Consider the following 27766-nt stretch of genomic DNA (forward strand, 5'->3'; position numbering starts at 1 on the left):
TGAATGAAAATGCATGAAATACGTGGCTTTCTCACAGGCCTTCAGTTATTGTTCATTGTTGGGCCTGCTCGCTGGCTCCGGTTTTTCAGCTGGGCAAAAATGATGGTAATAATTAGCATGCACTGGGAGAAAAAGTGCTGGCTAATGGCTTGCATATTGCTATTTTGGCCTGCGGTCAGGTTCGTTGTCATATTTGTTTGCGGCCACGACAGCTGCACAAATGAGTGGGCCCGAAAAAGGGTCTGGGGACCCTGATTTGGGGCTGCTTATTAAATATTTTATGCTCTTTTGTTTGCCTTGTGGGTGTTTGTCTGCCATTGTCACTTGGTCTGGCATTTAATGCGGTTGTTCAAACAAGTTTGGGCGGAAAACTCGGCTCAGCTCGGCTGGGAAAATGCTGAATATGCGACACCGCAATTATGTGCTGCCTACTTATGGGGATGGCACACGGGGCGGATGAGTGTCAAAGAGCTGTTGCTTTCTACGATGTGTTTATGCGAGGTGATTATTGCGAAAATGAAAATGAAAATTTTACTATGCCATGTCAGGCATTTTCCACAAAAAGTTTGATACCTAAAAATGGTTTCTACACGTTTTATTATCTTGATTAAAGCTCGGCGTACTTAATTTAAGAAAACTCTTCCTAAGTTAACTCATTTTGTTATGATAAAGTAGATAAATAATACTTGTTTTTCTAGAAAGAAGCTCTGAAATCAAGAATTTATTTAGACAAAATATTTAAAAATATGCATCAAAAAGTTTCTTGCAATTTTTTCTGTTTTTTATGAAGTTTATCTGTAGAATTGAATTCCACTTACGAGTATTCAAGAGCTCCCCAAAATTGGTAGCATAAACCCAGCATTTAATGCCAGTTCAGTTCACCTCACATTTATCTTGAAGGTTAGCGTCAAGATTAATTTTGTTAGCTCGACCTTTTTGGCCATTTGTGCTGGCTGCCTCTCGTTTCCCGGAGCGTGTCGGTATAAATCGTCTTAGTTCTGTTGGCTTGCTTTGACTTTAATTGAATTAAATTGATTTTGCTCCACTTGCCAGCCGGCAGTCATCAATTGCCAGGTGGGGGTCAGGTCAGGCTCACCTGAATGAGGTGCTGCTGCTGCCTTAGCACTTGATGTTTATAAATAGAATTCTCCAATCTGAACCTCTCGCACCGCAAATTTGACATGACAATCAACTCAACGTGGACACGCATTAGACGCAAACAAACACGCACACACCCTCGCAGCGATCGAATGTTTATGTTTTTCCAATCAATTGTGTCACAAACATGGCTATGAAAATAAATACAACTCCAGCCACTCACCCAGGCAGGACATTCTGTTACTGTTGTGCCCCAAAACGGATAAACACACGCACACGGACAAAGACTGCGCTGCAGATACATTTGATGGCCATTCTCTGGCATAAAACAATAACAAAAGCGTGTTCAACGTGGACAATGAACCGAAAATGAAAATGAAAACTCGCCGAAATTGATAGATACATAGATACAAGTGCGGATGGGCGGATAGTGGGATCCATGGCATATGAAACTGCAATTTACAGCCATTGTGCGAGGGTCGGTCAGTGATTGTTTGGACAGTGGCACAAAAGTGATTGACTGCGCACACAACTTTTAAGTGGAAACTCGATTGCTCACTCTATTTGACTTGTGGCCACGGTGGGAAAAGTTTGTTCAAGTTTAACGACTGCCATATTTGCGGACTGCGCTGCAGAGGTGAACAATTGGGGGGCACTTTCAATACTCCGAACAGTGGGGCAAAAACTTGTTAAGTTTACTCGTTCAAAAACCAAAGGAAGAATTATAAAATAAATTCATACTGCATTTATCCCCTGTGATTTAATTTAAGATTCATTAAAAAAAAATTAAGAAGGAAGCTTAAAATTTGTAAATTGTTGTATTGATTACGTATTTTTTTTAATTTTTAAATACACACTGCTCATTTGTTTCACTGTACCCCAAACGAGGTGAAAAGTCTATGCATTTTCAGGTCTCCCACTCTCATTGTCGTTGAGTTTATGGGAATTCTAGATATTTTCATAAAAGCCACAAAAACGGCCAGAATAATTCACATTTTGGCCATGCGTTGACATCGCTTGCACTTTTCCCAGGCCGAATTTTCCATAAGTGTGTATGTTTTTCTGTGTTTGCTGGGCATTGCTGTTTTTGGTGCTGCTGCTGAAGCCACACGGCTGGGGGCCATATTTTCAATATCTATTGTTGCTGTCACGTCCCAAAAACGACACCTACGCCTTTAACTCGGTGCTCAACTTGTTAATAAAACTTTACCGATTTTCGGACGTCGCAAGAATGATTACTGCCACACTGCACACAATTTAAAGTTTTCGCCGCTCATACATAAATCAGCGAAAGGAAAATCCTCCTCAAGACCGCACGACAGAAAATATTGTCCGCGAAACTTGGCCGCTGCGATGCGTGCAAAGTTGTTTAGCGAGAAACTTCAACTGGACACGGCCGAAACTGAACTTGGCCAAAACGCGAACGCAAAATGGTACAAAGTGTGCCACGGCGGTGTGGTGGCGGGTCTGGTCGGCGGTAAAATTAATAAAAGTCGTAATAATACTCGCAATTTCCTTTCAGCGCCGCCCTGCCATCGCGCATTTTCCTTTGCCTTTGTTTCCCCCCTGCCTTTAGCATAATTTTTTTTTTATCCAACATATACATATATTTTCTTTGGCTTTTCCAGCTTTTCCTTTGCTGTGTGGAAATTCCATGGCTCTTCTCCCGATGCTGGACGTTGAGAAGTTTTTGATTTAAATAGTTTGGCCTGGCATTTTACTGCTTGGCTTCGCATTTTTCAGCTGCCATCGACTCCTACAAGTCCTTATTATATTTTTATTGTGTTTCCTTGTTCGGATTCCTTGGCTGCCACGGGCGGATTATTATTAGTAAACATTATGGACAAGGTTAGGTCATGAGGTCGCCTACTCGAGCGGAAGTTGGGCAGACTTATCGTCCCCATTTCCAGCGACGAGTCTTCGTGCATAAATAATTTGTTGGGCATTTATTATTTGTTTTAGGTGTAAATATTTCAGGCTCACAAGTGAGGCAGCGGCCTGAAGAATAAAAAAAGAGGTCGAGGTTTATAGCTTAATTATTCCCATGCATGAAACGAGCCTCCTTTGAGCCTCCGCCTTCCCAGAAGGAAGGAATTTTCTTCCTGCCATTGTTGGACCCCTTTTGCACGGGGTCCCGGCTCGTTTTTTATTTCTCCCCGGCACACGCATATAATACATAATTTTTTATGATTTATAAAATGTTTGTTTGTGCGTCTGCCGGGGCGAGAAGGAGGGGGAGGGCAGGTATAATTTTAATTATTTCCTACATGTGCGCGGTTTATTAATGGCCACGTCAGCTCAGCCCGGCTTACACTTCTTGGTTTGGTTCGGCTATGGGTTCACCCTATCCTCTCTCTTTTTAATGGAGGTCAACTTTAGTTGGACAAAAAAAATGCATAAAGATTTATTGCATTTGACAAGTTTTTGTTAATGATTATGGCACGTGCTATGGTCGCTGTTTTTGCCAAGGTTTGGCGACCCCTTTTTCCACTTTAATTTACAATCCCCTTGTGGCCCGGCAATAACCTTTCAAGGATATAGTTTGTGTGCTACACAAAGAAAAATATGTTAAATTATATTTCACTGCTCTTGTTTAAAAGTAATATTTTATAAAGCAAATTTTAGATTAGAAATGAATTGTTGAGCTAAGCATAAAGAAGCAATCATACAGTTTTTGTAATAATTAAATGTTTTCTAATTTCAATTTATTACAAAATATACACAATATAGAATAAAAAGTGTATTAAGAACTGTTACTGCAGAAAAGTATCTTTTTATCTATAATTTATGGATTTTATATTTAACTGAAATTTTTGTCTGCCTGCACAAGTAGATGGGGGAGGTTTGCCTTATCAGCTTAATATTCAATATCCTGAGACATGTGTGCCCTTGGCCACCGAAGTCACGCAGTGTCAATAAATTAATATAAATGTCACTTGCCAGACTGCACCCCATAAATTTTTCAATCATTTGGACAACGCAGCAGTTTTTCCGCCCGGGCCACGCCCACCCAAGGGGGTGGCATCGGGTGGGCGTACCTTTGTACCGGTGGGAAAAGCGTTACAGGAGCACAAAACTGATTTGAATTTAATTACTTGCCTGGCATATTTTGTTATTTTTCCGTAGACCGTTAAACGTTATGCAAATTGCTTCGACTTACAATACAAGAAAATGTTTTTTTTTCGGTTGCCACTCGCTGACAAATTGTTGATGAACGTTGAATATATATTTTCTTTTCTTTTCTTTTCTTGCAGGGTGGGCCACGAGTGGGTGGGTGGCTTAGGCGGCTTGGGAGGTGTGTATCGTATCCGTAATTGCATTTGCGTGCCGGGGAGCGGGAGACGTTAATGAGCGCCACCGAAACGCGCTGGAATGTCAGCCTTAGTAAATCATCATGCCAAAAGCAACGGCCAGCCTTGACGTTTTCCTAAAGGAAGGTGGCCGAGAGCGGGTGGCGGTGGGTGGTTGGTTAGTGGGTGGCAAATGGCAAACGGGCGGTTGGATTGGACATGGTCACAGATATGGTGAGGCTGTGTGCAGCAGGGTGTGGCCCCCCACACCCACATGCATATCACATGTGTCCTTAGCACAGCCAGTGACATTTTCTGCTCCATTATTTTCATCATGTCTGACAGACGACATTTCAACATGCAACTAGCAACTAACGGGGGCATCTAGCACTGCCCGCCCCCCCAGCTCGCATTTCCCATTTTACACAGTCGCCCCCACAGTAACACGTATGGTAAGTGTAACTCGAACTGCGAAATGCATGCAGAGAGAGAAATGAGGGGGGAGTTCCTACATCTTTCTCCAAAAATATATATCTATTCGAGATACAAAACTATTTGCACTTCCTAGAACATATTATAATCATTATAAATTAAAATAATACAAACATTATGTATCGTATAGTCAAAGTTCTATAAAGTAAAAATGGATATCATCTATGTATTTTATTGTTCATTATTAAAAAGAGTACGAAAATTTACGATTTTAATGATACTTTAACAACTTAATTTCTACATAAGATTGACAATAAATATTTAAAATATTTATTACATAAAAAAAATGTAAATAAGTATATTTATTTACTGTAATTTTGAATGGTTTTCAAAGCCAGGCTTGAGAAGATAAATAACACAGTAAAGTTCCATTCAATGAAGAAAAGGGAATGTAAAGGTTGATTCTTTCTTGAAATGAGGAGAGACAAGTTTAATTAAGGTATGGAAAGCGAAGTTTAAGATTCAATTTTGACCTGGGCACCTTCTAACCCTGAGTGGAATCACATTTCTAGAACTTCTCAGTGCAGTGCCTCGGCAAAGTGCTGCCAAGTTGGCCCACCGCATCCTCACTCCTGCTGCTCAAGTCGGCCATTTCGTCGTGTCTGCTTCAGACACCAATATATTATGCTATTGTCATGGTGTGCGTGCGGGTGTGTCTGTCTGCGGTGTGTGAGTGTGTGGGTGAGTGGCAGTTCCCTGTTGCATGTGCCTTGCAGCAGATATCCTCAGTAGTACCTCTATGGGTACCCTCAGCCCTCGTCCCACCCACCCGGCAGATTTCACAACTCTCGGAGGTCCTTCGTCCCACCGACTCCTTCTTACGCATGCAGCCATTCCCATTCGCTTAGGTCGAGTCAGCATTTTGCATTGCAAATATTTATACCCTACTTAGGTTGAGTTTTATGTGTGTGCCCATGGAGCTGCAGCTCTGACTGTCCGATTTTGGAATGGAGAATCAGGGTGAGAGTCAAGCGAGCAGACAGTCCACTGAGGTGACTATAAACGGGTAAAAACCTATAAAAATTCTGCTTAGTATTAACCCATTTTAGGTACAGATGCATGACGTCTCAGGTCAAGAAATAGCTGTGAAAGTGGTTTATATTTTTGAAATTCAGATAATCAACTAATATTTAAGAGCAGCTACGAAAATGAATCAAATTAACTTAACTTAAGATATTTAAATATTTTAGGAAAAAATTCAAATCAAAGTCTTAGCTCAAGAAATATCCCACAAAATGTTTTATATTTACGTAATTTAGTAATCAAATTAAAGCTAAAAGAAAAAATGTAAAAATTAATAAATAAAATAATAAAAAATAATAAATTTAAACACAATATTTAAAAGGCTAATGTAATTTTTTTCTATAGTATAATTTTTGATATAAACATTTAATAATAATTGTTTTGCCTCCTAAGCTGTGTGTCCTTGTGCATTTTAAGAGCTTCGCTTGGCTTGGCGTGCCGTTTTTGCTCCGCCACTTGCCATGCAATTAATTTGGAGCAATTGCATGCCATCGAAAATAATATACAGAGATGGAATATTGTAAATGCCATCTAGACATATTTTGCATGCAAATTTGACACTTTTTGCCTCATTATTTGACGCCATAATAATAATTCTGTGCCGGGCAAAATGCCAGTGGCACATTTCAGTTGATGCCAGGCTCTGTGTGTGTGTGAGAGTTAATAAGGAAATATCCTTTTACACATGTGACCCTAATAATTTCCCGAGTTCTTAGGTTCCTACACAGCGAGAGAGCAGGCTGCATTACTAATAATAATGCCATTGTACGGGTGTGTGCGTGTGTGTGTGCGCTGGTATTGGTGGTGGGTATTTTGTGCTGTGTTGTGATTTATTGCATTCGTGTGCCAGATTTTACAAATGTAATGCGCCACACTATGGCACCGATCCTCCCTGGGCCCCCTCCGCCCCCTCTGCCCTCATGCATATGCAAAGTTTCGAATATTTCGCCTTGTGAATGTGTCACAGGGCGTGCGTGAGTGTGTGTGCGGGTGTATCTGTGTGGGGGGGGCCGTGTATCTGTGTGCGGAGGAGTTCTCGCATAAAAATTCCGTACGGAGTCATATTTCTTTCTTTCGTTTTGTATGCGCTCCACTCCTTCAAAGTGGCGTGGACATACGTGTCGGAATTATTTGACTTCCGTTTCGTTCGCTTTTCCGTTTCAGTTTCAGTTGCTGTTTCGGCTTCGGCCTGGGCTTGGGCATAAGATGAATATGAAATTTTTATTAGCTGCCAAAAGTTGTAAATGCAAATTTGTTAACCGAAGCGAGCACAGGTCTCCTGTTGCTCGCTGGCTTTCGCATTCACCTGGCGCAGTGCAAGCGGAACTTGTCAATTGACAGAGCATAAAAATACGGATTACTTGAATTCATTTATGCAACAGCATCGTTTTGCGCAATCTTCAAAACTAAAATGCTGTCAGTCGATGGCAAAGGCACATGGAATCTGTGAAGCTGTGAACTCTGATGGCCTTCACTTCAAATATTACGTATACGCAGTGAACAACCACATGAGCAGACACACAAACACACAGACAATCGGAATGGGAAAAGGAAACTATCTGTAGCAATGCGCATAACTATGCATAATTGTTGTAAAATGTCTGAGCTCGAAAATCTGATAAATTATAACTGAAAAGTTTTTTGAGTGCGCCAGCAAAATTTTAAGCAATTTCAGCCACGCCCAGTTGGGGGCAACAATGGCAAAGTGCCCCTCCCTCTGGCATTTCCCATACGAAAGTGTAACTGAATCCCGGGCAAAGCCAAAAGTTGAAACATATTCAATTTATGACTTTAGATGAAAATTCCCCCAGCATTTAAATCACTTATGCACTTAATCAGTGCACTTAAAATGCAAGAGAAGTGCCACAGCAGAGACACTCTGACAGAAGCTATGGCAAGAGATTTGCAATCGGTTGGCAGGCACTTGTTAACCAGATTTCGGGGAGAGATCTTACATCTTGAGGAGCCGATTGGATGGGGGAAAATAGTCATCTAATGAAGAATAAGATGTGTGAAGGATATATTTATTTATGTATATAGCTACAAACAAATTGGAAATCTAAATTAAATAAAGTAAGCCCATCTACAAAAAGGGTAAAACATTTAAAAACCATTTTCCGTGCTTATACATTTTTTATCTATTATTATGGAAGTTCACTTTTAACATTAATTTTAATTGCTGCAAGCTTTTAAAAAAAGGTAAAATTTATCACCTTATATAAGATAATCTTAATATGTTTGTTGTTCTTTAAAAAGTGTCTATATTTTTGCATTGTTTTCTAAGTTGGCTTACATAAACATTTTACAAACAATATTGTTTTTTTTTTATTCGTGACCTGCTGCAGTTCTGCTGCCTAATTTTTATTTATTTTAAGATAAATCAGTTTGCTTTTAATAATTTACCCCCTTTAATCACAGTCTACTCCTAATGTCTTAAGTTTTCCTTGCTGACCAGTGTATTGGCTGGATTGCGTGTACGCCATTTGATTTTAGATTGCTTTTGGGGTAGCCGAGAGAAAATGTTGACACTTTTGATTACGCAGTATAATAGTGGCCGCACCCAGGGACCCACAAGTCTTTCCCCTCGATCAGCAATCGATTTGCGGGGCCAGCGATTCGCATTCGAAGTGTATATTTACATGGGAGGTCTGCAGGAATGCATTCACAGCCGACTCCTTGGCCCAGAAATCACGTAGGGTCGCCTTCTCCGGCGGCTCCCTGTGCGGATAAGCGGTCATCTCCGTCGTGGTCGATTCGGCGTACATCGATGGCGATTGCGATTCCTATTACAATGCCTATTACACCGACAAGCGCTCACGCACCTGCTCACGAACACACTCTCACTCACTGGGCTACTTAGCCTAGTTTTTTGGACTATATTTCGATGTTTTTTTCTTTTCTGTGGTCCTACCACCACGCCTTGACTCGAATTTGGAAATAAATTAATTTAGAGCACGTGACAATTTGCGCCTTGATTTATGCGCCAAGGTTTTTCGCGGCCGCTTATTTATGCTATTTTCGGCCGTAATTTGAATAATACATCCGTATAAGAAAGCATTTATCACAGTTGATATAATTAATGTCACTTGCACAACAAATGTACGCCTGCGTCAGGGAAATATTTTCGGAAATTAAATTGGTGCGTGGCCGAGGAAAAGTCCCTGAGACAGAGTTTTCCATGTAACCGCATTAGCCGCTGCTAGACACCAAACTGCGCCTACAGTCGTGCTGAAAAGTTTGGTCAGGCTCGTTTTCCAAACCGCAGGCCAGCACACAATATGACGCAAAATATTGCACCGCATACATAAACATAAACAGTGGGCAGGGGAAAATTCAGGGGGAAAAGCTGAGCAAGAAGAAGCAGCGTCTTGTCACATTGAGCCTGTATGTGTGACATGGTCTAATGGCATTTCCAAATAGCTTAGCGCAAACTTCATACGACAGTCACTCACACAGGCGCACGGGCACGGCCACTCGCACAACGACTCACTCACACTCTCGCAACTTGGCAGGCCATCAACAACGACAACAACACAAGCGCCAGCAACAACGGCACGGTTACAACAACCACAATGGCGACGTTTCAATTGCATTTCCGTTTGTACCAGTTTTCATTTCAAAACTCATAAGTTTCAGACGACATCAACGACGAGAACGTGACCAGCGGGCTCTTCTTCTTCCAGCCAGCACTTCTTCTTCGTACACTGAAAGAAATTCTATACATTTTGTATAGGTTTCAACTTGAAACTTTCAAGCAGTAAGTCAAGGGTTACCATAAGATTTTTTACAATTTGCACCTAAAATATCGAAATCTAGCGTTGCGATATCTCTAAAAAAAATCCATAAACATTAAAAAACGGTTTATATTTAATAGTTTGTTAAATATTAAATAATTCTCCTTAAATATCTCTCTTTTCAATCCCACAAATATTGTTATTTAATATTATGTCTTAACTCTCGATTTCCCTCAAATTTCTTTCAGTGTCTTGGAGCGAAAACGTTGTGGCTGGCAGCGCGGGACAACAGTTTGCAAATTCTAAAAACTTTTCAATATGTTTGACGACGAGTGCCACACACAATGGGTGGAAAACACTTCTTGCTTATTTAAGCGAAGGTGGAAAATGGTGCAGGTCGTATTTGTAGGAAAACGAGAAAGTTTTCTTGCGAAAATAATGGATGGATAAGGACAACGATTATGCACAGCCACGCGCTATGCTTGGTATTTATATGAAAGTATCATAATTTTAGCAGTACTCGTTTGGTAACTATTCATATTTTAGTTCAAAGTACTTTTAAAAAGTTGACTATTATCTTTATTACCATTTAGATAAAAGGGTTTATTTTCCAAAAATGATTTCCAAAAGAAGAATGTGCTAAGAATCTTTATTTTTACAAATTTAAAATTACTCTGGCGTCTACTTTATGACAAGCAACTAATTTTTTAAACAAATATATAAAGAACATACAACTTCAAAAAATTAAATTTAAATGTTTTATATTAAAACCAAGTGTTTCAATCAAGCTAGATTATATCTATTACATATATATTTTCCGAGCTAAAAAAAATGTGAAATTATAATTAAACATGATTTATTTCAGCCGTTTAATCCTGATAAGCTGCCGAGAGAACGAAACCATTAATCAAAATCTAATTGTTTATTAAATTTTTATAGCTAAGCATTTACGCAAGCAATTTAATTTGAACCATAATAAAGCTGTCTGGGTGAAAACTTCATTTTGCCTTTACTTTAATATCTTTCAAGTAAAATAGCCAAATTTTGGGTAGAAATATTTTTTATACAATGTTTTGCTATCCCAAAAAGTGTGCTATAAAAAGTTTCAGAGTAGAGTCGACGCTACGCCGTTTTTTATCGGACCAACCGCACTTCAGCTCCCTTGTGCAGCGGGCCAGGTCGTCCAAGTGAAAGTTGTTGTCTAAGGGAAAAACAACGGAAGTTTGCCCCTCGACCCGGCGCTCGTAACCCCCTCGATTGTCCTGGTACTTCCACTTTACCACTTGAGCCGCTTGACAACTTTCACCATTAGCGGAACAACGGACACTCACACTCACTGACAATATGGCACACACAAGTCGAATTTGTAGTCAGCGCCATCAATTCGAGTTGAAGACATTCCCCAGCCGCCGCTCCAGCCCTAAGCCCCCCTGGAAACCCCCCTGGAAACCCCCCGGAAAACCCCTTGTAAACCCCCTTTCTGGAGGCCTGTGTTTTATTGCTCTGTGCGCTTTGAGGGCGACAAGAATGTTTGCCGAGTGCTTTACAGCACCACGGTCCGATGGATTGAGTTGTTTAGCATAGTTTAAAGCGAGTGACGTCAGTGGCAGAATTATGAAAATATTACCGAGAATGGTGTGCATTTGTAACCCCAAGAAAATTACCAAATTCAAGGGGGCTGCTGTGGGCCTGTAAATAATTTATTTATGCTGCCCAAAACGTTTGCGCCACTTCCCTGGCTGCGGGGAATTTGTTGTCATTTATTACAGTTGCTGCCAGTTGGCCACTTGCTTTTTTGGCAACATCCGAGTCCGTGTTGCCAAACGTAGGGCGAATAAACAAATAGCCAAGTAAGCGAGAAAAAATTCCAACAAATTCTAATTACTGTCATTTGGCTCTGGTCGAAGTTTGTCTCGGAGTCTGCGGCTTGGGCCTTGGCAACTTGTGCATTGGGCCAGCATAAATTGGCTTCCAAGCAGCCAAAAACTTCGGCGCTTTCTCTCTCTCTCTCTTCTACAGATTAACTTAATATATTTTAATTTTGTTTTATGGCAACGGGAAGTAGTAAAAACGGGTGAAATTATTAGAGCTCATCTTGGGCAAAACAAAAGTCGTTGGGCATTTATGAGGGACCAGTTGAAGTGGAGCACTTCGGCGCGGACATTTCAATAAGGGGAAATGGGAAAATGAGAGTGTAACTGCGATGATTTAAATAGCCAATTCTAATTTCCCCTTTGGGAAGTGGGGTCCCCTCACCTCCATCAAATAAGTTCAACCCCTTTTATGTGGCTCACTCGATAAACTTTTATAGTTTCTCCGCTGCTGCCGCCGATGGCACTCTGAAACCTTCCGCAGTTTAAACTGTCCTCGGCTATTTATTCAAGTTGGCTCCTTGTTGTTGCCTCTGCTGGCGTTGCAATTAAAAACGCTGATATATGTTCTTTTTACAATTCAATAAATTTACGCAATGCTTTACTGTTGCCAGTCAACCCGGCGAACCTCCGCGCCAGGCTTTTAATGCAATATTTGTGTTCGCCGGGGCGAGCGCGCTTTTTGTATACAATTTATTTTGACTCTGTGGCGCGGCGAAACGATTCAGAATCTTGCAAACCAATGACAGTTTAATTAATTGCCGCACTGTAATGCGTTTTAAATTGTCATGTTTATACAGAAAAATGCTGCGAGGCCCTGTGTATTGGTCCAGCATGTCCTTTCTGTTTGTGGGCGAGTGGTAGGACGAGAGCTCACAGCGTGTCCTTTTATTGCCAGTGTGTGGCTGGCTTAATGCCTGATTGCGGGACAGTGGGGGACATTGCCAGCGATAGAGCCACACCATTATATTTTCAGTGTACCCGGAAAGTACTTGTGTTCCCTTACATATTCTATAAAAGTCAGAAGTTAAGCATTAACATAAGTAATTACGAGTTTGTTCTATAAAAAAATATCTTAAAAATGGTTATTCATGATTCATATATCACTTTTAAAAACTATATACTTAAAGCTAATTAGAATTTAATTTAGATAATGAGGATGAATTTAGATAACCAATATTCTTTATTTAAAATGAGATATCCTAACCACATTATTTAATTTTGATATTTTATTATCACCAATTTTCAATCTAATTCTCTCAAAATTTTATTTAGCCATCTGGAAGCCAATAAAGAGCCCCAAATGACACTAGAACAAATTCTTTATTTCAATTTTCATACCCTGGCCACATGGCAGCCACATTTAATAACTCAATAACGAAATTAACCCATTGTAGGCCGTTTACTCGCTTCAATGTTTATGGGCATGGGGATGTCGGCTGACTGGTAATATTGGTTTTCATCTGTGTTTCATTGTTTTTAATAATTGTTATTATTGTCCGGGGCTGTTTTTCGAACTCAACACCTACATATTTTCATAGGAATTTGCACATGCGGTCGCATACGGCCATCCGCCGCCCACCGACCGAATCGCTAATGCAATTTCAATGGCCGCAAACTACAACAAGGAGCCATTTAAATGTCAACCACAATGAGGATCAAGTGAATATGTACATATGGATATTCGCATATTTATGCACCGCATCTGGGCCTATGTGTGCGTTAAGCCACGGCATGCAACTGCTCTGATTTGATAAGACGCTTAAGTGCTTTGGCCGGACTAATTTATTAAAGTGCTTTATTAATGCCCTTACGAAATGCGAAATGCCAGCCCGGGCCGGGCCAGAAGCTGCGTCGGGGCATCTGGAAGCTCCTAATTGTGAGTCCTGCCCGAAGGAAAACAACAGCAGGCCAGCAACAATGGCGGTCTGGGTCACATTTTCCGACCCAATGCGCCTGCAACACGGCGAATGCGTAATATTAATAGGCGTCTACGTAAGCAAAGTCTCTGGGCTCTAGGGTCTGGGATCTGGGCGCCTGCCCCACGTTTCCATGGCTGTTGTTGCTGTAGCTTTTGCCATAATTGCAAAACGTCTTACGGCTATAGTCACTACATATGTCTGTACATATGTAAACACATAATTATGACTTCGGAGGGTGGATCAAAGACTCTTACGGAGTCAGTGATCTCTGATAATGAGGCTCAATGCTGATTAATTGGTATTTGAAGTCTCCGGCATAGAATTTATTATAAAAAGATGTTATATTGCATCCAATAAGTAGTTATCTTAATATGGTTTCTTTCAAAGGTAACAAGAAAATATAATTTAAAATTTCAGAATAATAATTCTTATGTTCCATATGGATCAAACCTTTTTAATAAATACTAGCATTTATTTTAAAGATTTCAGAATAAATTATAGATCAGTGTCTTTAAAGGTTTTCCAGTTATACCATTAGTAAACTTCAGGGACTTTCAAACTGTGATAGTGTATCCAATAAATAGTTATTTTAAAATGATAGTAAGAAAGTATTTTAAAAACAAATCCATAAAATGACCAAGGTTTCTAAAAATATTATTAAAAATTGTTTAATAAATATTTCTTAAATTCCATATTGTTCGAACCTTTTTTAAGAAGTCCTGGCATTTATTTTAAAGATTTAGGAATAAATTCTAGCTGAGTATCTTCAAGGATATTTCTGTTATACCCCAGTAAACTTCAAGGACTCCCCTATCTTCATTAGAGATACCATTTCCGTCTGCTGCACCTTCATTATGAGCGCACCGTAATAAACACATATATGCCACGCCATACATACTCCCATTCAGGCACGCATATTGTTCGACAATTTGGCGACTTAATTTGAACTTGACTCCAATTAGTTGCGGAGCCATGACACAAATTGTTTATTATTGTTTCTGGCCCCGAGCCATTTAATTATAGTAATGTAATTTTTCAATAATCCAATCTATCCACAGACCGGCTCAATTATTTCGGGGCCTTTTCGGACGACCTGATTGGCAAACAGTTTTAAATGAAAAAGTGCAGCAACAACGCGCAGCGAGCACAAAAAAAAGAAGTGGCACTGAACAACAAATTAAGAATGCGATGAAAGGCGGCAATTAAACGGTAAAAATCCAGTGGCCGGGATGCGATTTCCCGCCCTTCCGCTGTGCCTCTCCAGAACCCAGAACCGAGAGCCCGGAATCCCCTGAATATCCCGATGCTGCAGCAGTTACGTGTGGCAACTGTCAATGCAATCAGTAGCCGTAATGCTGCACCGGGCGGACAACTCAAAAATGTAAATCAAGCACGGCTCTGATGACGTAGTCAGAAAATCATTAAAATGAGCCCACAATGGCACCAGAAGATCCGTCCGAGAAGAGTCAGCAGCGGTCAACAGCACGGGACAGTAAAAAAGGCAAAAAGTAAAATAAAAAGGACCGGTCTGTGTTTATATTTGTGTCGAGCAATTAAAAAATCATTGCAGCAGCAGCAAACAAGGGGGAAGGTAAGTTCGAGAGCTCCGGGAGTTATAGACTATGATTAACTAGATATTGTCTGTATAAATGTTAAAAAAATATGTTAGCTAAAAAAGATCATTTTGGCAATATTCTTTATTAATTTATATTTAATTAATATTTATTAAGAAATGGTTTTTGGGACTATATTTAATGATTGCAATAATATAGGCCTTTTAACTTAATAAATTTAGTTTAGAAAGAAAATCTAAGTATATGAGTAACTCGTATTTATATTTTTCAAGTTCAATAATAAATTTAGAATATTTAAAAATAAATATTCCCCTTCTGGCCTCACCTCCAATAGGTATTGAGAATAAAATGCTCTTGTAATTGTGAAGCAGACGCGTCGTACACACAAACGCGCATTACTCATACGCCCTGGTGGCCTGCACCTTTTGTTGAAATTGTCGAGTGCAGGGGCGGGGAAATCAAGGTGCAAGGGGCGGCGGGGCGAAAAGGGTTCGGCCGGGCAAAAGGCAGCTCTGGAGGCAACTGAGATTTTGTCGTGGCGTTGTAAGTGAAAAGGATCACGACCACGCAAATGCGCAATTTATGTCGTCAGGTGCAGTCAACGGACACAGCTGTCCCCCGCCCCTGCCCCAGCCCCTGCGCCCCATTTAACCCCCCTTTACCTCGTTTTCGCCACCCCCTTGTTGGCCATAGTCAACTATCTGAGCCCACACCATCGCCAGCCACCCAGCTGGTTCATCCACATTTCACATCCCTGGCGCGTGCAACACGTAAATGGCAGCGAAATTTATCAAACGCTTTATAGCCCAAAGGCAAGTTCCGAAGTTTTTGGCTTTCTGCGGTGTGGAAAAGCGATGGGGGCGGAAAAGCTGGGGAAATAGGGAAACCTGGGCAGCAGGGTGGCGAGTGGAGCTTGGGTCCTTTGGCTTTGTTGGTTTTAATCTTGTTCACATGTCACTGCAGCTTGTTTGGTCATAAGTTGGGCGCCTCAGAAAAATAATTGACGTGAAATCTGGTCGCTCTCCAGGCGGCTTTCACCCGCTTTCACCGCCTGCTGCCACCCACTGCCCACTGCCCACTTTATATGCAGTTAATTACAACGGCGCTGACCTTGCGTGCTGCATGCCCCGCATATTGGCTTTTCTTCTCTTGGCATGCCGCTCACGTTTGTGCCAAAAATCTTAATTTCTCTGCGGCTCTGCGTGTCCATTTTTCTTGGCCAACACTTTTCGGGGTGCAGCAAAAGTCCTGGCCATCATTCATAATTGGCGTGCTGCACCTTTAAGGCGTATTTATGGCACAGTGGCATTATCGGTCAGCAGAATTCCGGGGCTGGCTGCTAAATTGCACCACGATGTATATCTAATTTCACAGCAAAATTGGTCGGCAGGGAGAATTCAAATGGAATTCCTTATTGGGGTCAAGAAAAATACAATTTATAAACGGCATCGCAACCATTTTCGGGGGTGTGGTGTCAGATGAACAAAATAAATTAAATAAAAATACAGAGGGCCAGACGGCACTTTCACTTATTCATTTTCGAGCAAGGGAATTGCACTTGATTGCCACAGAAAATAGGTTGCCATTTTAGGTGAAATTTTTATTAGGTTTCTGCCGCTGGAAGTTTATTAAATTAAATTTCTATAGCCTAGAGCTAAAATAATATGGTTAAAAAAAGGGTTCGCATTCTCTGCGATCTTATCAAATTTATTTAGACAGTATTATCCCCCAGTGCCGCAGAGAAGAGGGAAACTCTAAGCAAATTATAAGAATATGGAAATGAAAAATTGTTAAGGCGACAGCAACTTGAATTCCTTTCAGGGCCAGCTAACAAATTCCATTAATGCTCGTTAATCCCTTCCCCATTATTTTCCCTCGACTTCTCGGAACAACGAGAGACTTTCCCTCCATTGTCTGAAAATTCCGCTGGCCCAACCCACTGTTTCCCGCCGACCTTCGCAGCATGGTTAGAAATTTAAATTTTGATTACAAACTGCGAGCACGACCCACCCACTCGGTGTTCCCGGGGCGCCCAGCTGAGCAATTATTTGGCGGGCTTGACAAGGTTAATGCAATTTGCTGCACCCAAAAATCGTTCAAATTTCGCAGTGTCGTCACGCATGCCTGGCTGAATAAATTATCATAAATGATTTTGTAAACAGTTTTCACCCGCTCGGCGCGGCACGGCCGCAAAATGAATTTATATTATTAGCCAACTCGACTGCACTTTGCGCCTGGTCTGCTCCGATTTCTTGGTCTGGGTCTTGGTCTTGGCGGACGGCCCCTCCCTTTCCGCGTATGTACTTTGCATACATTTTTAATTTCCCTAAGTGAAACGCCACAAGTTCTCAAATTGGCCTTTTTCGCGTGAGAGCGCCCGAAGTGCCGGCTGATTTTCTATGCATTTTCCCATTTTGATGAGTATATATGTGCCCGCTGCTCCATTGTTCTTTGTGGCCTTTTGTACCACGGCGGCCACGGAGCCCGGTGCCCGAGCCCAGGACTTCGCACAACGCATAGGGATCCCGATCCCCCTTGGTTGCCGAAGAGAGCGCCGCTGGCTCATCATAAGTTTTGATTTCAGGCAGTGCAGCGAATGGAGCGAGGCATCACAGTGGGAGAAAAGCCAGGGGTTTCCATTAACACAATTCAAAGCTATTAAAACACTTAAAAACTCCATAGTTGAAAAGAATGTATTTTTAAAAGGCATTTAAATTTAATTATACAAGAATGCCACATTGATCATTGCGGTTTTTTAATTACTTTTAAATGACATTTTTTAAGTGTCTAAAAGTATGCAGTGAATAATTTTAAATGGTCTCTCTGATACTATTGAGCTTAAAACATATTGTTGCATACTTTCAGACATTTAATACAATATACTTTTCTTAAACGTTGTATTGGAAAGATGGACAAATAACAAGCATTAAACCAAAAACAAAAGAAAATTTATCCTACCTGGGATGCCTTTTTAATATAGCGGTTTTTTATATAAACTTATTTAAAGTTTATAAAAAATTATTAAACCTAAACTCTCTCAGCTACCTCAAAAGATCCTGTGGCTCTTCTGTGATTTTATGAGCATTTTGCTCTGCCAATATGTGTGGGATTTCCCTGTCAAACCAGAGCAAGAATACCTTCTCATCCAACCACTATTTTCCTAAGTGCACTCTGCATGCTCCATGCTGTGCTTTTGTTTGCTAGCCGCGGGCCAGGCGCGGAATTGCCTTTTGCCGAACGAGCAGCAGTTGAAGTTGAGCACGGAGTCGGTGTCCCGTAGTGGAGCCCGGAGGAGAAACCCCAACTTGGGGGCATCCTGGGTGGAATGGCTGCTCTTCTAGCCGCCACCACTTTTTGTCTTGAGCACTGGCACATCCTGACTTTGGCTCACGCTTCGACTGCATTAGAAGCATAGCTGGGGCTGGCTTTTGACTGGCTCCTTATCGATTATGCTTTGACTGCAGCTCTCCTGATTTTCCCACTACCACGCCCTTTCAGCTTCCGCATCAGCCTCGACCGCCCACAACGTTTGTCAAACGGAAGGTGGAAACTTTTTCAATAGTTGTTCCGGGACATGTAGGATGTGCGGACGCTTGATTGCAGCGCCCGCATGATGCCTGTGATTTGTGTGGATTTCTTTTTGGCCAACTGCCTTGGCCAGATGGGGAAAACAGGCTTTAAAGCCCCTTGTTTGAAATTCATGCTAAAGTCAACACATAAACGGGCGGCCCAAAAATAAAAAGAAGAGCTTCAATAAACGAGGGGTTAAGTTCTGCTTCATTTCATGGGGGTAAAGCTGCATTTTATTTTGATTTCAACAAAATTGTACTAAATTGAATCCACAAAATGAATTGGTTTTTTATAGTGAAAATTCAAATTATATCATATACAATGTTATATATATTATATTCAGCTAAATTATTTGTTATTATTTCACTATAAGAAAACCAATGAATTTTAAATATTCAATTTAGTACAATTTTGGTGCTCTGTGGCTATAATAATATATTATAATAAATATAATATTTTATATAAAATATATTCCATTTAATAAACTATTCGTTTCTTTGTTACTGTCTATAATCCCGAAAATTAAGGATAACCAACTAATACCAATATTTTTTTTCTGATTAAAAAATACTAAACATTCTTTGGCATTATTCTAGCTTATAAAAATTTTAAATAAACCCCAACACATACAACAAAATGTTTAAGTAATTAAAATAAAAAAAAATTTTACCTTTAGCTTGATTCCATCGACACCTTTCTTATCGATAGGCTGCCGGCTGACCCTTTTGCCCCAAAGAGTTCAGGTTCCTTTTCCGCCATCGAATTGCTCTTAGGACCAACTGTTCTCTTAGCCCTCTCAACTCTCGAGTAAGCCCACTCTCAGTCGACCATAAAAGCTAAGACCTAATTCGCAGGCCCAAAGGCGTGCTAATTGTTGGCATTGTTTCTAGGGCTAGACTCCCACAACGCCGAGAGTGGGTGAAAGTATATAGAGGCGAGAGAAAGCGAAAGTGCTTGCATGCAAAAATGTGGCTCCACCACCTCACACCACCACCCACACCGCCCCCAAGGACGCCCGCTGCCAAGGAAGAGGGAGCAAAACAAAGAAGCCAAAAGGCGAGCGCCGCCTTCTTATTTTTTAGGCCAAGTGACCAAGTTTTCTCACCAATTCTGGAGTGAGACGCTGACCGCAAAAAAAACGCCAAAACCTCGTATATAGTTTTATGTATGTTATGCACACTCACACACACCCCGCACACTCACTAAAATTATACCAAAATATTCAAATTTATATTGATTTTGCGCTCCTGACGTGAAAACGCTCACTTAAACTTCAAAATTATGGAAAACCGCTGAGTGCAGAAATGCATGCGAATAATCTGGCGACTCACCTTGAAGGCCTTGAACGAGGAGACCACATAGAAGGCTCCATCCTCCAGCTCATCGAGATGATACTTTCGGTCTCCGTCCATCGAGAAGACATATCTCGCCCCTCTGGGCAGATCCATCTTGGGTGAGATCTTATCGAGTAGGTTGTCCAGCGAGGTGACATCCCTGCCCGGGCGATAGCGCAGCTCCACGCCCGGGAAGAAGGGATCCCCGTTGCGGTAGAAGACCACACGACGGGCCTTCCAATAGGATAGGTTATTGTAGCGGGCGGCCGCTGCACTTGAGATTTCTGGACGGGATTTGGACCGCACCAGCGGCACCACCGGCGGCTGCTCCGAGTTCTCGCTCATGTTGTCCAGATAACCGGGACTGAGGGCGCGACTCTGCCGCCCACTGGCCGTGGCACCTGTGGCCCCGTTCCGTTGCTGCCAATAATCCGGCACCTGGCGATCTCCACCAGCCACCTGCTCGCCGGCTGTTAAATCCTCCTCGTCATGGTCGAACTGGGCGTTCTGAATCCGGAAGCTGGAGGACACCGGACGCTTGGCAGGACTCTTGGCAGGACTGCTGCTGTCGTTGCCGTTGTTCCCGTTGATGTTGCTGCCGTGCTTGTTGATGATGTTGCTGCTGTTGCTGATGTTGCTGCCGTTGCCGTTGTGCAGATTATCATCCAAATGGGGCTGCGTCGGTGGCGGCGAAACGTTTCCCTCGAGCGGTGCGTTCGGACTAATTTGTGGCATTGTTTGGCCGCCCAGAACGGACTCGTTACTGCCAGCCGCCTCTCTGCCGCCTCCGCCATCGACCTCATCCTCGGCGGTCTGGGCCTGGCTCAAGCTGGCCATGTAGTCGTCGTTCTCTTCGTTGGACATTGTCCTGGTGTTGGTGGAATCACGTCAGCGTTCTCTTAAGAACTGGGTTCCTCCTTGCGTGCTCGGTTTGTTGTGGTCAAAAGGTGAGGAATCGCTAAGGGCAGCGTCGCGTCGACGCAGAGGAAAACTTGCAGCTCCAAGAAATGGGGCTACTTCTTAGGGGTTTTCCTTGAGCACGCAGTCGCTAGTTGCCCACCAAGGCACTAAGTTTGATGGCTTAGCTGAAATGGAAAATATGGGTTTAGGAAATATACCTCATTTAAAACTTGTTAACATAACTGAAGCCAAAGCAATTAAATGACATTTTAAAGCCATTCAAAGCCTCTTAAATAGTCCTGACTAATTATTTTCAAATACAAATGCGATTGAATTGAAGAGCCAACAATTAGACGCTTTACAATTCAATCAAAAAGTGAATATTGTACGAATAAAACTAAAAAAATTAAATGAAGGGTATAAAATATACGCTTTTAACGGGATTATTGTTTGTAAAATATATTAATAAACCTCTAAATAACCATACAAATTAGAAAACAAAGGAAACCGATTAGACAGTTTCCATAACATTTAACATGCCAATTAATTGTAGTAACCGAATTAATTATATTCCTGACATCCCCTTGTGTGTAAACTTCCCAACCAATGCCTGTTCATTCATAATCCTGCAGCACAGCATACATATGTCCTGGTCCTTGACTGCACTTAGAAATATCAACTGTTAACCATGTCCTCACCCTCTGTGCAATCGATATGCCACGGGTCCTCGATGCAATGTGTCCAATGCTTCCATTGCCCAGGGCTCTTCACAGTCCTGCCCCCTTGCACAGGACTCCAAAGGATTCAATGGGCTGTCCGGCGAGCACTTCCCACTGCCTTTGTCCCAGTAAACAGACCAAAGAGCCCCACTCAACCATTCGGCGTGGGCACTACAAACATTCACACTTCTGCGGGCCGGGGCCGGGGGGCAGGGTTCAGGGGTCACAGTTCGCAATGCGCCTCCTCGCCCACTCGAGAGGCCGAAAATATCGCGTATTATTTGCCCTGCCTTGCCTTGCACTCGGCCACCCCACACATCGAACCAAAAAGATACACTTCAAGGAAAAAACAAGAAACGGAAAATACCAAAAAAGGTTCAAAGATAGCTACTAAAAAATATGTAAAAACTTTCCTAAAACTAAAACAGCAGGCTATCTAGGCTCAAATCCAATTTATATTAGATTAATTTAACATATTTAATGTTTATATAAGTATCATTTTTGGAACGTTTAGGACTAGCAATTTTTTTAAGAAGTATTAGATAGAATATTAAAAAAAAATTAAATATTAAATTCTTTTTGGGATATTTGAAGACCGAAAAAAGGACATAAATAAGTAGACTTAATGAAGGTCTGTTTCCCAGCCTTATCCCCCAGTGCATCGAGTGGTAAGCACCGAAAAATTGCAGACGGCAGGGAACAAGCCGACGACTCCTGGCTTAAGTGGCATCGGTCTCTTGTGTCTTTGACCACTCCGCACTCACACAGGCACACAGCTCACTTACAACCATTCAGATACACACCCACACATACACACAGTAAGGGATCCAAGTCCTTTTCACTGCATTGGAATTTCGTGTATTTTACAATTGCAACAAAAAATAAATATTTGTTGGCCAAGCGAGAATTTTCACTGGTGAGCCCTTTTTCCTTACATTTTTTTTATGATTTTCCCCTTTTTTTGGTCGGGGTGGCTTTGGGTTTGGGGCTTGGGTTTTACCTGTTTTATGCAAATTTGTTTTTATTGCAACACGTTGCACGTTGCTTCCTTGGCTCCTTGTATTTATGGCCGTGGATTTTTCGTCGGTTGGGCCAAAGTGGTGCGGTGGCTTCTTTTGCGGCAATTAGGTTAATGACACTTGGGCCGGCGGTTGTTGCTTTGGGTTATTTATGCACAAACAGTTGTTGCTCTCGGCTTGCAACATCAGTACCAACAGCAGCATCCACTTCCGCTAATTGCCTATCAATCAGCCGCAATTGTCTCCACTCGGAAAACGGGGAAAACACTCACTTATCGATGGGCGGGCACACAAACACATTTACTTGAATCAAATTTAATGAACTCGATGCTGAGTTTATTAAAACATCTCCATCTCCGGCTGGCTGGAAAGTTGGCCAAAACAAAAGTGCGAAACTTTTGCTTACTTTCTGGCGTTTACCGATGCACAAGAAGAAATTCCGTGTGGCAACTTTGCCGGTCAAAGTGTTTTTGAATTGTGTTTCGAGCTGCGCTGCCTGCGAGCTTTCCCGCTGCTTTCCTTTTGCCTCTGCTGCTGCTGCTGCTGCTGCTGCTGCCGCCTTTTGTCCACTCTAAATTTCCTCGGCGACGCAGCCAATTTTCTTAGAGAGTGCCTTTCTCTTTCTCCCGCTTTCACCGCGAATCGAATTACACGTTCGCCTGTGTGAGTGACTGACTTATGGGGCTAACTGCCCAACGATTTCCCGCCCCACCCCCTGGCTCCACCACTAATTGTGCCCTGCTTAGGAAAACCGCAAGAACACACACACCCATACAGGCCAGGTGGAACAGGCAGGGGGCCATTTGCTGGGTTCTCTCGACCGCCTGGCTTTTTCACCTTACTCATTGCACTCTTACCTGTCGACCAGTGGCGTAGCCAGGGGATTCCTTATCCTCTCTAATTATTATGTTCGCATGGGAGCCGAGAAATCCTGGAGATTCCAATGCCGATTCCTGGCTTTGACCGATTGATTGTGGGATTTTGTCTTGGCCCGCGGCGGAGCTTTGGTCTTTAAACTGATTTCCAGGTGAGGGCCTCGGGCCAGGGAAATGTTTACCACGACATCGTAGCTGCAGGACGACAGGACTACAGGAAGTTTCACCCCCTGCTGCTGAGTGGCTTCATGGCACTGTGGTCGGGCATTCCTGGCTTTAATAAGCCAGCTGGATACTTCTAAGGCCATAAGTAGATGTCAGGTAAAACAAGGTTGGGGGAAACAAAGCAATTTGGTTATTCCCGAAATGTAAAATAGCTGAGGCTTCCAAATTCAACAGAAAATTGTAGACTTTAATATAATAATTATATTATTATTATATATTTAATAATTATAGAATTGTCCTTAAACTGTTTTCTTTTTATAATTCTTATTGATTTAGAACACAATGATCTTTGCTAATATTTTCAGGTTTTCTAGTATAGTAAAGTACATTTTAGTTTTTATTTGTCATGGGCCAAAATCTGAGACTTGAAATTCAGCATTCAAATTAAACTTTAAATAATAATCTCATAAAGTTATACAAGGGTACTCTGTGCTCCATTGCTTTCTAAACAATGTTGACGTACCGAAACATATTTGTGTTTTATCGCCATGACTTCAGCTTGCCGAAACCCTTTTCCTACGAATAACTTTCGTAATCGTTTGACTGCTTATGGCAGCTGGATTTATGGTACGTAATTTAAACTTTGTAGTTATATTTTCTAAATTTCGAAACACTGCACCACAGTGCCTTAACCCACCGCCGCCCTGCGCCGCCATTAGCCCCACCACTTGTCGTTCAAATTCTTAGTCGGGGCCCGTTCCCCCGAGGGGAAATCGCAGTTTTTTGCTTATCGTGTTTATATTGTCGTCGTTGGGTGTGCTTGGGGCTTATGTTCGTGTGTTTTGTCGTCGCCTTAGTCAGCCACGTCAACGTCAACCTCACGATCCAGGAGCACCTTATAGAGAAGGTGCCATCGAAACGGGGGAAAGGGGGCCGCTTATGCGCCACTCACATGCAACTACTTGGCCAAAACAATTTGTGGGGGATTTTCGCTGCTTTTGGCAGTGCTGTGAAATTTTCTGTGTCACGCTGGTCGCACGAGCAACAGTCCCCGCAAATAGTCCGCACCCACCGAACCGCAGGAAAAATTCTCGGCGGTGTGCAGGGGGTAATTCTTCCGCCCCTTTTCTTTTTTTCCCATCGTACAATTAGGCCAAACGTTTGTGGAAATTTGTTTTTATTACAATGCTATTACTCGTGAATTGTATTGGGGCGGGGACTCTGCGTTAATAACTTTGTGGGCTTCCTACTCCCAACGTCCTCGCATTCCTTTAAATTAATCACATTTTTTTTCTTTTTGTGGGGGCGACGCAACGTTTTGTTGAAGTTAATGTATTATTTTAATGCCATTTCCGGCTGGCTGCGTGATTTGTGGATTTTCAGCCATATTTCGGTTTAATTATTTCAGCAACTTTGTGAATTGCCACACAATTGAATCATCAACACACACAGTTGCCGCGGATTATCACTTCTTCAATAAATCGGAATTTTTCCTTATTGCCAATTTCGAAGTAATATTCCCCTGCCCCGCAGAGGTAAGCCTTTAAGCGTACTTAGCTTCGATCAGAAGCACCATTATATCCAGTTTCATTTTCAATTATCTAATTTCTCCCAAGGGACCCAGGCTCGCACACAGAGAAGCTTGCAAACAGCAAACTATTAGTGGAGCCAACAGAGCCACGCCCACATCAGTTAACAACTCAAATAAGCTTCCTCTCTGTTGCCAATAAGACTCCGTTTCACCGCCCTCCTCTTTGGGCACCCGTCAAAGTACGTAACAACATGAGAGTACTTAAGAACTGTGATGGCAACTCGAACCGTTTGGGAAAAGCCCAGTTCTACTAAACAATATAACTGAGACAACAAATATTTCTTAATATATCTAAGGATTTCCTAGCTCTTTAAAATATTAGAAAACATTTTCGGTTTCTTGCACAACCCCAAAAAATGTAAATGTAATTATATTTTGAAAGGTTTTTAATTAAGTTTTCTAAAGAACTTTCGTAGTACTTATAGAAAATAAATATACACCTAGCCCACCTTAATTCCCAAATGTAATAGTTCCTTAAATTAAATATACCAAGTTGAATTATTAATTTATTTATTAAATTGTGTTTTTTTAGAGCACCTTTATCCACAAATGCCAGCTGTTAAAAATTGATTGCTTTCCAAAGGTAGGAGTAGAAAATTTTACATTTTTATTTATTTGTTTTATTTATATATATATATATATATTTATACCAAAATTGATATTGTTTGTAAAAACGAATAATCCCATTCATCATATGGGTTTTGTTAATTTCTCCGTAGACATCTTGGCCTGCTTCTGGATGAGTTTTCCAGCATCACTGGGTGCAGCGCCATCAGCCATAATAAGCCCTTTCAATGCCCCAGAGAGCGAGAGGTCAAAGGGCGGGCGGTGGAAAAGTGCAGGCTGCAGCACCTTGTTGCCACTGGCCATTGTGCTCACACGAAGGACTCTGCCGCTGCGGCAGCTGCGCCAGAATCCACGAAAAGTCGATGGCCACAAAGGATGTTTTGTTTGCTGCAAATGCCCACTGTGCGCAGGCAGCATGCACATACACGTGCCCACCTTAAATTTCCAGCTAATGTACTCACGTGCAAACACCCACACACACGAGGAGCGCACACCCGCCGACACACACACAGTGTACGAGTACGAGTAAACAGAAAGTGCAATGCAAGCCACTAAAAAGTCCGATGCCGCCGGCATGCATTTTGTATTGCATACTTTGCTGCGCCGTGGCCGAAAGAAAAAGAAAATGGCAGGGGAATGGGAAAATGGGGAAATGGAGGGGGAGGTGGGTGGTGGGCTGGGGAAAATGCAGTGGAAAATATTGTGCAAAGGGCGCGGTCAGAAGTTGACAACGACAGCAGAGCCAACAATGAGGCATTTTTAATGTGACCATTAAACAATGGCAACGAGGACAATGCACACACACAATTTCAGGCCGAGGAGGGGGCAAGAAACACATTGACTGCAGTGGACGGCGAAAACAAAAAGTTTACCCAACAGGCAAAATTTTAAAAACCAGAAATTTTGGGCCTTTGATAACAGTTAAAATACTGATAGTTTAGAAGCGGTGCAAAATTTAAAAACAATATTCTTTTCTTAAAGGGCTTAAATATTATTACAAAGTAAATTGCCATAATCTCCATTACAGTTAAAATACTGATAGTTTAGAAACGGTGCAAAATGTAAAAACAATATTCTTTTCTTAAAGGACTTAAAATGAAAACATTGATTATACTAGCCTATTTTAAGCCTATTATATGTACGTATACCTTAAGATTTTAATTATAAAATACAAATCTAATTAGCGACTTGCGAGTGCAATCAACTGGCTCATTGGGATATCCGCCACAAGCCAAAGTTTCCCAAGACGCGAATGTATACATCTATACGAGTATACGGGCGGAAAGAAAGGACAGTCTTCGCATTCAGCTGCTGTCAGTCGCGCGCGAAAACTTTTCAATACAAAGTATGAAGCCCATGACGCTACTAAAAGGAGACATTGAAGAATGCGACAGCCCCGATGAGGCGGCAGAACGGGGACCGGGCCAAGAGCTGTAAGCCAAGTGAAGAGCCCCGGTAAGGACATTCGGGCGGGCCATATATACAACCGAATGAACCGCAACAAAGGCACTCAACTGACTCCGATTGCGACTCCGGCAACTAGTACGGCCACAAGACTTCGTCAATGACTGTGCAGTCGAAAAAATAATACCAAAATCATCATACTATCTTCAATATTTCAGTGTGCACCAAAGATATTATGCCATTAAGGCGAATAAATACAGTAAAAATTAAAAAAAAGTGTTTTATTACCATAATTTGTTAACAGAAAATTGTAAGAATACAGAACTAACTAAAAAAAATTTAAGTTAAAAATGTTTCTATCGACAGGGAAAAAAAGGTGTGATTTAAATAAATTCATAAAATAGTTTTTTATAATTTTTTAATAAAAATTCATGATTTTAAAATATTTCTAGGCCGCGCTGCAATTTGAAAATTCACCCAAACTTTTTCTCCCCGTGTAGACTGCGGCTCGAGCTTTGTCTTGCCAGTCAGCACCACCACCACCCACCGCGGTGCTCCCTTAGACGCTGTTGCATTTGGCCATGGACAAAACCGCAAGCAGGGCGAGCATAACAAGAG

The 27766-nt window shown here is 41.7% G+C and overlaps 2 protein-coding genes across 3 annotated transcripts in view; one reads left to right on the top strand and one right to left on the bottom strand.

The window, feature by feature from the left end:
- LOC108035593 (echinoderm microtubule-associated protein-like CG42247) overlaps positions 1–22998 on the bottom strand; it is a 42145-nt gene extending 19147 nt beyond the window's left edge. Inside the window, exons 1-2 of the mRNA XM_017111264.3 lie at positions 22528–22998; positions 19906–20993 (exon numbers count right to left, since the gene is read on the bottom strand). Coding sequence (XP_016966753.1) covers positions 19906–20772 — 867 coding nt within the window. The 5' untranslated portion in view covers positions 20773–20993; positions 22528–22998. The remainder of the gene's footprint in view (positions 1–19905; positions 20994–22527) is intronic.
- A 977-nt stretch (positions 22999–23975) lies between these two features.
- Positions 23976–27389, top strand: LOC108034442 (uncharacterized). 2 transcript variants are annotated; one of them, XR_007763681.1, is made up of 2 exons: positions 23976–24213; positions 26929–27389. XR_007763681.1 is itself a non-coding variant. In XM_017109327.3 (2 exons), the coding sequence occupies exons 1-2, from the start codon at positions 24135–24137 to the stop codon at positions 26271–26273; spliced, it is 456 nt and encodes a 151-aa protein (XP_016964816.2). In that variant the 5' UTR covers positions 23976–24134; the 3' UTR covers positions 26274–26279. The 2 variants fall into 2 exon arrangements, 1 of the variants encoding a protein (XP_016964816.2); XM_017109327.3 differs by lacking the exon at positions 26929–27389 and adding an exon at positions 25897–26279.
- Positions 27390–27766: the final 377 nt, after the last annotated feature.

The sequence above is a fragment of the Drosophila biarmipes genome, chromosome 3L (genome assembly GCF_025231255.1).
Source record: "Drosophila biarmipes strain raj3 chromosome 3L, RU_DBia_V1.1, whole genome shotgun sequence".
NCBI classification, from domain to species: domain Eukaryota; kingdom Metazoa; phylum Arthropoda; class Insecta; order Diptera; family Drosophilidae; genus Drosophila; species Drosophila biarmipes.

Bases quoted from the DNA above. Each gene is read 5' to 3' on its own strand.
- LOC108034442 (XM_017109327.3), top strand. From the start codon at position 24,135: ATGACTTCAGCTTGCCGAAACCCTTTTCCTACGAATAACTTTCGTAAT. The intron at 24,214-25,896 runs GTACGTAATTTA...ATTTCTCCGTAG, and splicing joins TTATGGCAGCTGGATTTATG to ACATCTTGGCCTGCTTCTGG.